This window comes from Chanodichthys erythropterus, chromosome 20 (genome assembly GCF_024489055.1).
Source record: "Chanodichthys erythropterus isolate Z2021 chromosome 20, ASM2448905v1, whole genome shotgun sequence".
NCBI lineage: Eukaryota > Metazoa > Chordata > Actinopteri > Cypriniformes > Xenocyprididae > Chanodichthys > Chanodichthys erythropterus.
Window position 1 is genome coordinate 2748358 of NC_090240.1, and position 12886 is coordinate 2761243.

General features: G+C 34.2%; 1 protein-coding gene across 1 annotated transcript in view; it reads left to right on the top strand.

Annotated features, from left to right (window-relative positions):
• smc1al (structural maintenance of chromosomes 1A, like) overlaps positions 1–12886 on the top strand; it is a 90885-nt gene that overhangs the window by 1928 nt on the left and 76071 nt on the right. Inside the window, exons 3-5 of the mRNA XM_067371978.1 lie at positions 3884–3996; positions 9041–9244; positions 9413–9651. Coding sequence (XP_067228079.1) covers positions 3884–3996; positions 9041–9244; positions 9413–9651 — 556 coding nt within the window. The remainder of the gene's footprint in view (positions 1–3883; positions 3997–9040; positions 9245–9412; positions 9652–12886) is intronic.

The following is a 12886-nucleotide window of genomic DNA, read 5'->3' on the forward strand; positions in this document are numbered from 1 at the left end:
AAATAATTAATTTTTATAACTAAAATATTTATTTATCTTTATTAAATTTAAAGGTGTAGTTCACCCAAAAATGAAAATTTGGTCATTAATTACTCATCCTCATGTCGTTCCAAGCCTGTAAGGCTTTCGTTCATACACGGAACACAAATTAAGATCTTTATGATGAAATCTGCCAGATTTCTGTCCCTCCATTGTCAGTCTATGCAACTGACACTTTGACTCTTGAAAAAGTTCATTAAGAGATTGTAAAACTAATCCATATGTATTGAGTGTTTTTTTTTTTTCTGAAGAGACACAATTGCTTTATATGATAAACAGATTGATTGGCTTTTATTCACATTAACATTCATCAACTCACACATCAGTTCTGGAAAAATGAAGCTTGAACCAATTGGGTTCATTCTCGTGTTATGCTGCAAGTTTGAGCTTCCGGAAGAGGTTTGTTCTCGTGCATCAAGTAGGTTCGGTTGAGCTTCTGTTTATATTCACTGATCAGTGTTTATATGTGAAAAAAGTTCATTTAAATCTGTTCAACAAATGATAATAATAAGCATAAATAAGCATCTTTTAATTTTATACTATGTGTGTTCAGTGTTTCCCATACATTAACTAGACTGGCAGCCCGCCAAATTCTAATTTGTCCCGCCACAGTCTCAAAATTAAACAGAAATTAGGCCTGTCGCGATATTTAAATAACCAATTGATAATTGTGCTCTTTTATACGGCAGAAACAGACTAGCACCAATTAAGTTTTCGTGCACTATATTCAAAGTCATCTGAAGCCATTCCATAGCTTCATGTGAGGGACAGAAGAATATGTACATCGTTAAATTTAAGTTCAAGGAAACTCATCTTCCCTCCGCTGCAGCTGTCAATCATTCTGTTCAGCACTCAAACAGCGTGTCGCGTTCGGTAACGACAGTCAGCACGGTAAAACTCTCCAGTATGATATATTCCAATTATAATACTGGATGTGTAGATAAAGGGCTGTGGATTTGCATAAAATTACTTTATCTTGCTGCAGTTTATTGCTGTTTCTGAATGATGTCATCATACTGGCTACAGGTTGTCTGTTAGATCGCACAACACAAGGACTATGAATTGGCGTCACAAGAACAATAACTGGAATTTAAAAGTGAGAAGAAACATATGATTAATAAACTGTTAGATGCAGATACGTAGGGATTCTCTTTGTGCCGCAAACTTTTCAGTGCGCAGCGCAATTGCGCGCTGTGACTCAATGTTGCTTTAAGCACATCATTCTTTACCCGGGATGCGCATAAGCGGATTGTGCTGCTGTTTTGAAGCGTTTTATATTATCATCGTTTTACATACTGAAAGATTATTAATAGCCTAATTTGTTCCGTCGTATCTATCATATCTTGTTGCCCCATTAAAAAGCTGCACAATACTTTTAAAATAAACATCTTTTAATCTTAGATTATAAATACATATAATTATTTACATTCATTTATAAATATAAATTAAATATAAAGTTTTTTCATATAATTTTACACTTTTTATTGCATATTTAGATTTTATAAAATTACTGTGCAAAGTGTTTTTCAAGAATTAGGCTAGCATACTTTTTGTTGCTGAATTATATAGTCACCTAGATTATTTTTTTTTTTTTTTGGTCCGCTTATGATTATATATTTATATTCAATTGTTATTTTTCTCTATAATGAAGTAGTGTGTTTACTACATTCTGGATTGTGTTTAACAAATAAGAGTGATCATTAGTTCCACAAATACAGATAGATACAGGCCCCCACTAATTATTCTAGAAATAAATTAATTCAACAAAGGTAACCTCTTTTGCTACATATTTTTAATGGTTTAAATGTATACTATACATTAGGGCTGGGCGATGTATCGAATGCTTTTGTCACGCGCATTTCTTCAGTAAAGCCGGTTCCCTGATTACCGCTAAATCACCATCACCTGCTTTCAAATGAAGCGGCATTTAATAAACAGAACCGTAGTTCACTGATAAGACACGCAATATCGCGTTCAATATCGATATGTATCGCCGTCGATATTGAGCGCGATATTGCGTGTCTTATCAGTGAACTACGGTTCTGTTTATTAAATGCCGCTTCATTTGAAAGCAGGTGATGGCGATTTAGCGGTAATCAGGGAACCGGCTTTACTGAAGAAATGCGCGTGACAAAAGCATTCGATACATCGCCCAGCCCTAATGTATAGTTATGAAATGTGCCCTACCATCACCAATAAATAAATTACTGTTAGAGCACAAAATTGTTTACAAGAGAACAAATTTCTTCATTGATCTAGTCACTTAAATGCACCAGATTTATGCATTTAAATTTAAAATGTACAACATGTTCCTCCGGGGGGGGCATGCCCCTGGACCCCCCTAGATGGACTCATGTCCACCCACCACAGTCTCAAAAAACCCTGTGGAAAACACTTATAGTATATAAGTATATATAATTCTTTACATTCATATATAAATATGAAACATACATTAATGTATATGAAAACATTAATGTGTTTTATAAGAATACAAATTGTAATTTCTTTTATTAACATTAAAGATTTAGATTTTATAAAATTAATCTGTAACGTAATTAATCTGTAAAAGTTTTTTTTTTTTTTTCAAGAATTATTTTTTGCTGCTGAATTATACACTGTTTAATATTTTCTTTGTCATAGCTTATGATTGCATGTTTGTATTAATTTGTTTTTTCTGTAATAAACTAGTGTGTATTTTGTGGATTCTGGATTGTTTAACAAATAAGAGAGTGACCGTTAGTTTATAGTTTATATGAATGATACATTTTATGGCCTTTTCTGTGATTGTCCAGTTTGTTGTGATTGTTTCTTACTTTAATATTTAAAGGTGTTATCTGTAATCTTACACTGCATAATGATGACTAACAAAGTATTAAATTTATCACAATTATTTAATGATGCACACAAATTCATGGCAAAGCAATTAAACAATCTTCATAATCGTCAAAGCCATAAAACTGGCAATTAATCAGCATAACCACAATTATTTTTTTAGACAATCGTCTGTCAGATTTCATAATTGTGACAGCCCTAGACAGGTGGTACAAGTAAGCTCTGTAAATTGTTTACTTTCATTATTATTGTAGTGTTGTGTGTTTATGCGTTCATGTGTTTTGGAGGAGGCATAGCTTTGGAGTCACTCTGAAGGGAGGGTGGGATCTCATGCTTTCAGTGCTAGCTTGCTATTGCTAGCCTTACCGAAATTGCCTACCCTACCTTTAATGTTAATCATACAACAAAAGAAAATTAGAAGATCAGCCACTGCTTGACTGAATAGCAGCATTTTGTTTTTTACATTTAATTTCTCACTTGAATACTACTGTTAAATAGACCTACTGTTGCCTACCTGAGAAATTTAAAGCATTGTTTATTTCATTTGAATATTTTTTATATTGTATTTGTCTTGTTTGTAATTTGCATATTTGCTTATTTTTAATAATAAAGATAAAATAAAAGTGAAATAACTATATTGTTAAATTAAAAAAATTGTGAAATAAGATTTTCGTCCTATCCAACCTGTTAAGAATTGTGAAAGGTTGCCATTTGCTTGTCATTTGAGATTTTAGTTTTTTAAAATTAATTTATAAAACAATGAATTTTAGGTTCTGTCATATTATTCAATTACTTTTACTGATATCTTGACAACTACCTGTAGGGCTATATTTTTTAAATTTGTTTGGCTGTTTGGCTGCTTCAGTAACATACTTGTAATTACTTGTAAACATAATTGTTTTTATTATTATTTTTTTATTATTAAATGTGCAGTTGTAGAACAGAGTGGAATGCTTTTATTACTCATTTATTTTTACTGCATTCATATCTAAACTGTTTTTGTCTTGTGTAGGTTCCTCATCAGAGTACCGCATCAATAATAAAGTGGTGGGTCTGTCTGAATACAGTGATGAACTGGAGAAACTGGGAATTCTCATCAAGGCCAGAAACTTCCTTGTCTTTCAGGTTATTAGAGCAGCTTCTTTATAATTGTTCAATTTTAGTATGTAAATTATGTAAATATGTAATTTCAGTGGACCAAATTGTTTGTTTGGCAAGCAGTTCTGGGCTGCGTTTCTCAAAAGCATTGTAAGCCTAGTGTATCATAGAACCATTTGCACCAATGGTCTCTACAATCAAGTTAGCTCACGATGCTTCTGGGGAATGCAGACCTGTTTGGTGATTCTATAGAGTACATCAGAGATGGCGTGTTTTTGTAGGCCAACCCGAAAGTTAGCAGTGCACAAGTTCCCTTGATTGAAAGCCTATGCATTTTTCCCATAGACTTTTGGAAAATCGCAAAAAAAAAGCTCTGTGTTTAACAAAGGGTTATGACGCTTACACGTTTTGTCTATCAAGATAATCTTTACAAGTTAACACAATATTTATACATTTTGAAACCTAAGTGAAGTAGTCAGATATAAAAAGCTAACAGTAGGCTATAAACGGATTACAGCACACCATGGTCACAGATCAACTTCACCACCACTAGGGCTGGGAATCGTTCAAAAATGTTCAATACCAATACGATACTGATACCTTGAGTTCGATACCAATTCCTGAACGATACCTTTTTCGATACCAATTTTATAAAATCTGTTCTAACAAGATTACATTACCTCTAAAAAATCTGTTTTTAAATCTGCACAAAGGAATAAAAAAGCACAAATGAACCAAATTTAACCAACACACTAAATCAATGCAAATAGTTTTAATAAAGTTCAGTTTTCAATGTAAAAAGTCAGTATGTTAGGCTCACTGCAGATCTTTTTAAATCACTCAGCAATTGAGATCTGCAGTGGAAAAAAAATATTAACAATATATATATATATATATAATATATATATGTATATATATATATATATATATATATATATATATATATATATATATAGAAAATTTTGTACATTTTTAATGATAAATTTATTAATTTGGTGCACTTTGAGAGATCAAAATAAAGATCTCCAACCCATGTTCATTGTGCAAATTGAACAAAGACAAAGTCTATGCATCCACCCGCCAACCGTCTGATGATATTCTCTGATTTATCCGATTATCTGCATCTGATCATCACATTACAATTATTAAAATTGTCAGTGTTAAGCATGATGATATGGTAACTTATCACACTGAAGTAGGCTGCTTATAAATGAACATTTATTTAAAATTAAAGTTTTTATTTGGCTTAATTTAATTTCCTTAACAGCCTAAAAACAGGCTTTACTCCCTTAAACCTTAAAGCTGCTGTCCGCGATTTTTGGCCCTCTAGCGGTTAATAAACAGAACTGCATGCTTCTTGCGGAGGAACATTCTAGCTGAGCTACTTTTCACCGTGTAGGTCTATGGCGAGTCACGCAGTTACTGTGATACTCTGCGGCGAGTCCTACCAGTCTGGTCTGAAATATCGACAAGTCCGAATATAAACACTTATTATAAGTGTACCATAATGATTCAGGACAAGACAAAAACACGGTTTGGAAAATGGATTGTTGATGTATATTCTCATTATATTATTTTTGTAAATTTTTAACAGAAAAAAGTTGCGGACTGCAGCTTTAAATTGTCACTGTTTCCTTACATTATTGCTGGATATATAATTATATAATTTCTGTTAGTTAAGCTTGTGTATATTTTTAGTTAAAGCTGTTAAGTTATAAAGCAATATCTCTTTGTGTTTTATATGACCACTAGGAGGTGCTATAGGCACACGTTTTCCTTGATTGATTTTCTCTGAAGAGAAATGCATTCAGTTCAAAGCAAAAGTGACGCACGTTCGTTGCATCTTACGTGAAATGAGAGTTCTGTGTTTTTATTAAAATCAACACATTAATGATTCATCTCTCACCCACCCGCAATTAATTGGAATGTTATTATTTTTTTTATTACTTTGCCCAACCCGGGGATTATCCACAGTATGGCAATATCAGGAGGATGCTGAATTGTTCGCGTTCTGGAGCCAGAGCCTGTGCTCGTGCAGGCAAACTAGAGCCTGTCATGAACCGGTCGCGTGTTTCCATAGACTTGAGGAACGAACGCTGATGTAAAGCTGCTCTAAAAATCATTGCGCTTCCTGCTGTTTCTGCAGGCAGTGCGACACTTCTGTTTTCTGTTCACAGTATCTGTAGTGAACCGGCTGCTCGCATAAACAGGCGGTACTCACCCGTCCTTTTCTGAGATAAACTGAAAGTGAAATAGTTGATTCACTCGCTGTCTCACACATAGGGTCTCTCTCGCGCACATAGTTTTATATATTTAGATATAAATAACAATATAGTGCAGCGTTATTACTTGCTCAACGAGACAGCGAAAGCATTTCTCCGTCCCCTCTCCCCGGCTCCGTTCTGAGCTATCGAAATTTGGTACCGAATGACAAGACACTTTGATACTCGATAGTATCCAGGCAATTCGGTCGGTACCTAAAAAGTATCGAGTTCGATACCCCTAACCACCTCCAAGCTTCCTCAAACATTATTTAAAAAAACATGCTCACTGATTAGGATCTGCGCTGTGTATGAAGTCAAATTTATTTATATAGCGCTTTTACAATTGGTAATTGTTTCAAAGCAGCTTTACATATTAGAAGCACAGAAAAAAAGGGAAGTGGTTAAAAATAAGCTGTACAAACAAGCGTGGTAATATGTAACATATACAAGATGGTGCTACATTAAGCCAATGTCGGCTGACTCCCAGGGGTGGAAAAAAAACCCTAGGAGAAAAACCCAGTGTGCTAAGTCCTAGGAGGGAAAAAACCCCTTGGAAGATATATATAATATATGTAAATGGATATGGAGATCAAAATCTGAATTATACATTTTTATTATAGAGATTAAAAATAGATTATATATAAATATATGTAAGCGGATACGGGGATTAAAAATCTGAATTATATCTTATCTGAATACTTATCCACTTTTTCATGTGAAATTCTGTCCATTTGTTTTGTCCAAAAATGTTAGAAAATAATTTTATGCGTGCCTCTCTGAGAGATTTTTATCTTTTGTTAATGTTTTATTTTTGTTTATTATTTTGTTAGTTTATATAAACCTTAATATTATTTTCTTAAATTCTTATGCTTGATCATTGTGTCCCAAATAAACTTTAAAAATTATCTTTAACTTAATATCACTGAATTCTGTGCACTACAATATGTTAATATCTAAGACATATCTAAATACTTTACCAAATTAAAACTAATTATCTAATTATTGTTATTATCTGTATTATTATTCTTTGTGGATTTGCTTGTTCACCTGACAATTCGCAGCATTTATGACAAAAATTGTAACAGCCTCATTTTTATATGGTAAAATGTAAATATTCTGACTTTGAGTTTTTTTTTTTTTTAAATTAACCATTGGTCATCCATTATAGTATCATACATTTAGATCATAACCACAGTTAAAACTATGCATATAGCACCCCACTACCCTGGTAAAATGTTACTATATTTCCCATGTCGGTTATTTCGTTTTTTTTAATCCTGTTAATACTTCCCCCCTTAAAGACATACTAACACATATGTAGCCACATGACTCTGCCCCGTCCAGTCAGTGGCATGAAAGCAAAACACGGAGGTGAACACCGGTTCTGCGCATATTGATGGCGCGCGAGCGGTGAGCCTTGCGTCTTCACTAAACTTTGTCAGTTGTATTTGTTTTATGGTTTGGACATTCAATCGATTAGACGATCAGATGTGTATTATTTTATCGAGCTACCGTGCTCGTGCAGCTGCACTTTGACACGAACACTCATACAAACAGTAGCTGCGCAAAACATGAAGATCGCGTGCACAGAGAGGAAGCGCTGTCCTGTGATTTGTCACTAAAGTAGCTTAGAAACTCAAAATCTATTATAGCATATATTTTTCTACTTTTGAAGGAACTATTTACAACCCACAGCTTCATATTTAATAGAGAGACTGCATGACCAATTCACAAATGCAATCACTCGTACTGGTACTGTACTAATTTATCTTTATCTGATTTTAAATGAGCAGAAATCTGTAAGAAATGTTACGAACATAGATAAAATGACTGCTGATAGTGAGCTATGATGTCAGATCGCTCTTTCAATAGGAAAAAAATCCCACCTTTAATAGTCAATCATATTTACAGAACAAACCTTGTCAGTATACTATAAGGGCAAAAAAATAAATAATCGTTCATTAATCGTAATCGAGGTAAAATGTTCAATTAATCGAGGTTTTGACTTTAGGCCATGATCGTCCAGCCCTACTCTGGTATTTGTATGAAAAAAAATTAGCCTAAATACATTTGGTATAAATGCAAAAACCTCCCCGCAAAAATATTTATAATCAAATTACTAAGCAACCACTGACAGGAATAACACAAAATAGGTATAATTTTAAAGATTAGAAAATCATCTTTTTAATGCATCCAACCATTTTGTTCAACTTTTAACGAGTGCTGAGTCATCACTCTAAAACGGAGTGTACCGCCCGCAAATACTGTAATTATATTACATTAATCCTTTAATACATTTAATATGTCTACATTAATAATACAATAATATTCAATATTTATATCCCACATTTCTGCCACAATACCACGGTGCAATTAGTGTTACTACATTAAATCATGGTAAATGATGGCGATTTGTAGATTTATAAAGTCTTCTGACTTTGTCAGCACGGGTTCATCTGGCTTAGTTTAAATCACTGAGACATTTGTGTTCTTCGCTGAAATCAGGTGCTTCTCACTGGATCTCACAACACTGTTTAGTGCCAAGGCCAATCAGCGAGTAAATGCATCTGCTCTAGTAAGCTCACACTGCATTGCCATTTGAATTTGGATCCAAGACGATAAATGTGGTGCCGTTCAAATATTTTTTTCCCCTGCTTTTGGCACATAAACATTATTAAACATTGATCATCAAACTCTTGATAACATTTTATCAAGGAAAATTATATCGTGATAATTATCATTATCATTTTATCGGCCAGCCCTACTATGGTGTTTTTTTTTTTTTGTTTGTTTTTTTTTTCCCTCAGGGTGCGGTCGAGTCGATTGCAATGAAGAACCCCAAAGAGAGGACTGCTCTCTTTGAAGAGATTTCTCGCTCTGGAGAGCTTGCTCAAGAGTATGACAGACTCAAGAAAGAAATGGTGAAGGCTGAGGAGGACACACAGTTTAACTACCATCGGAAGAAAAACATCGCTGCTGAACGAAAAGAAGCCAAGCAAGAGAAAGAAGAGGTTGGCTCCTAATATAGTCATGCTAGTAATATTTTTTTTTATTTTTTATTTTTTTCTCTCAGGGATAAATTTGGAAATTTACATTTATTTGAGCATTAGAGATCCTAAAGGCAGGCATGCAACTATAAGTTTATAATCTGAGCTATGTTCTTCATGTGTTGTGTGCAGGCGGAGCGTTACCAGCGGCTGAAGGATGAGGTGGTGCGGGCTCATGTACAGTTACAGCTCTTTAAACTGTACCACAACGAATCTGAGATTGAGAAGCTGAACCGAGAGCTGACCCACCGCAACAAAGAAATTGATAAGGACAGGAAACGCATGGACCGTGTGGAGGAGGAGCTGAAAGACAAGAAGAAGGAGCTGGGCAGAATGATGAGAGACCAACAGATGATTGAGAAAGAGATCAAGTGAGTCTGAGGCCCTAACACTCACATTTTAAAACATTTTTTTCAGCAATAAACAAAACTAGTTTCAAATGAAAATCTATATATATATATTATTTTTAAAATGTAATTATTCATAATTGATGTTTGTTCATCATTCCATCCAATTGTGATGTAGCACAACAAGCTTAAATTTCATTGGACAACCTAAAGTTGAGTGTTTTTAACCCGATTTATGAATTAGACCGGGATATACCTGAAGAACTGCACACTTGTGATGGAATCTCAGAATTACAGTAACGGCGTAATTACGCTGAATTTAAAAGGGGTGAGCATTTTTCAAAAATATTGTATTTGAATATATGGGCTCATTAAAAAAAATATATTTGAATATTTGTTTATTTCAATGAAATTTAACGAGAAAGACGTTATTTTTTTAATCAAGTTTGTCACCATTTCTGAACAAGCTTGCGATTAGGCAATATACACAACAAGTTTACATTATGTATATTGAGGTTTTCTTTTAGCAGAAAACATTAAACAATATATGTAAACAAAATATAAAGAACAAAAGCATTAAGGCTTAAGCAGAGGGAATGGGAAAAAAATTATTGTACAATGTACATATCGGCGTATGGTTATCATGTTTATATTTTTTTTTACATGTTCATGTTGAGAAAAACAATAATATCCACATACCAAAACAAAAACAAACCAAAAACCCACAGTTTGAAATCGTGGGTGTTTGTGACATCACAGACTACCTTGTAATCAATCACAACAACGTGCCGGCAGGCTTTAGCATATCATTAACTATGACTGCTCTGAAGCAGGAAAGTCTCGAGAGAAGCCAGGTTATCCCAGTACATTTTCTGTTGATATGAAAAATTATGTAGATTTATCAATATAGCGGGTCTATTATGATGTTATGATGAACTATAAGCCTTTCTCCATTGATGTTCTGAGTTGTTCAAAGCATTTGTAAGAGTACTGATTGTTAGAAGGCAGCTGTCTGACTCTTAGTTGAAGAACAGGAATGGTGTGTGTAACATTAGCAACACATTATTAGCTGTTTGATAATGTAGTCAAGCAAAAGGCTAATCATATTAATTCATATTAATTAATGACAGAACCGTTGCAAGTGCTGTGCCAAGTGTGTGAGTGCATAGGGGCTCTTGCCAATGTAAAGTGACAGTTGACTTGAAGTAAAGCCAATAAAATGTTTTTGTCCTTCGAAAATACTTTAATACTATAAATCATAACTAAAACAATATTGCACTCAGCGTGTGACCGCGATTCATATTCAGTCAGTGTGGAATCGCACGTCAAGTTCTGAGATTCAGTTCATTATAAATTCTGATTTTGGCTGCCTCTGAAATGGATCAAACCATAGATATTTAGCCTACCTGATAAGTTCAAGTAAATACGCTGGAAAACTGCGCTCATTCATGCAATGTGCATTTATTACAGCCTATATCCACAACACAAACAACGAATTGCCTTGTCACTACAGCAACAGTAGACTCTCCGAGCTGGCGTGAGTGAGTGGAGGTGGGGCTAATTTGCATATTCATTGATCCATGTATATTAAATGAGGCAAGGGTGGAGAGGTTACATTCAAGCTATTTTAAGGCATGGAGAGATTTTTGCACTTTAATTTTTTTTTTTAAATGTCATTTTGGTGATCAAAGATGAGTTTTAAGGGATAAAATAATTGATTACAGGGGGACTTTAACATATTAATAATAACAATTTTATTAATAATAATATTATACTCAGATACAAATGTATAGTATAATGCAATGTAAGTCGCTTTGGATAAAAGCGTCTGCCAAATGCATAAATGTAAATGTATAACATATATCGTATTATAATTAGAGATGTGCGAAGAAAGTGTAAAACTCTTGCAGTTCATAATGCTTACGCAACATCCTACACCTTCCCTATTCAACTTACGGAAAAAGTGTAACTGACGGAATGCCAGTTTACACTTTCCTCAACTTGAATACGGAAGGCGGACTGGGGGAAACTAGATTTTACTTCAAAACTTGTTAAATATGGATATTTTTTACACAAACGCATCAATTTGCTTCAGAAGGACTTTTTTATTAACCCTCCAGAGCCGTGTGGAGTACACATTTGTGATGGATGGATGTGGATGGATGCACTTTCTTCAGTTCATACTCGTGAACCCTGTTCACTGCCATTATAAAGCTCAGATGCGTTAGGATATTTATTAATATTTCTCTGATTTATGTTCATCAGATAGAAGAAAGTCATATACACCTAGGATGGCTTGAGGGTGAGAATGATGTGCTTGAAGCAACATGGAGTCGCAGCGTGAGTGCTCCACATTGAAATGTTTAAAGAACACAAGAAACAGATATTATACTACAGGGCTGTTGAATGCTCGAATCTGATTGGTTGACCAACATTCTAAGGTGTGCGATGCACGGCTAAAGTAGTTCTAGCAGGTCTTGACCGCATTGCAGTTCCATATCACTTTGTCAAATGTTTTCCAGGGTTCCCACAGTTCATGGAATTTCTGGAATATCATGGAATTTTAAAAGGTCTATTCCAGACATTGAAAGTCAGGGAATTCTATACTTTTTTTTTTTTTTTTTTTTTTTTTTTTTTTCATGGAATATCAGGGAATTTTGTTTTTCACTTTAAATTTTCATTTATCAAAATGTAATATTTCTATACCGCATTTTTTTTAAAAAAAATTTATTGCGTTGTTTCACGCGTTTTGCGTATTATGATTAGGCTATTTTTCAGCTGCATTTTATTCCGTTCCCGCTCGTCAACTTTAGTCAAACGCCGTCACCTGTACCTGTTAACTAAGGCAAACATGCCAGGAAAATGTAAATTTCAAGAGCTTTCACTACGAAATGACCACTTCAAAGACTTTCCTAACCAGCTGTGACATGATAAAGGATTCTATTTTTGAAATGGTTTCTATATTTCTGGCATTTTGCAGGTCATAGAGAGTGAACAAGGACATAAATGCACAAAGAAAAGTATTTATTGCTTACAGTTTGAGCATTCTTGTTTACGTTCATTTAAATTATCCATTGTTGCTCACAAGTAGGGCTGGGCGATGTATCGAATGCTTTTGTAACGCGCATTTCTTCAGTAAAGCCGGTTCCCTGATTACCGCTAAATCGGCATCACCTGCTTTCAAATGAAGCGGCATTTAATAGACAGAACCGTAGATCACTGATAAGATACGCAATATCGCGTTCAATATCGATATCGA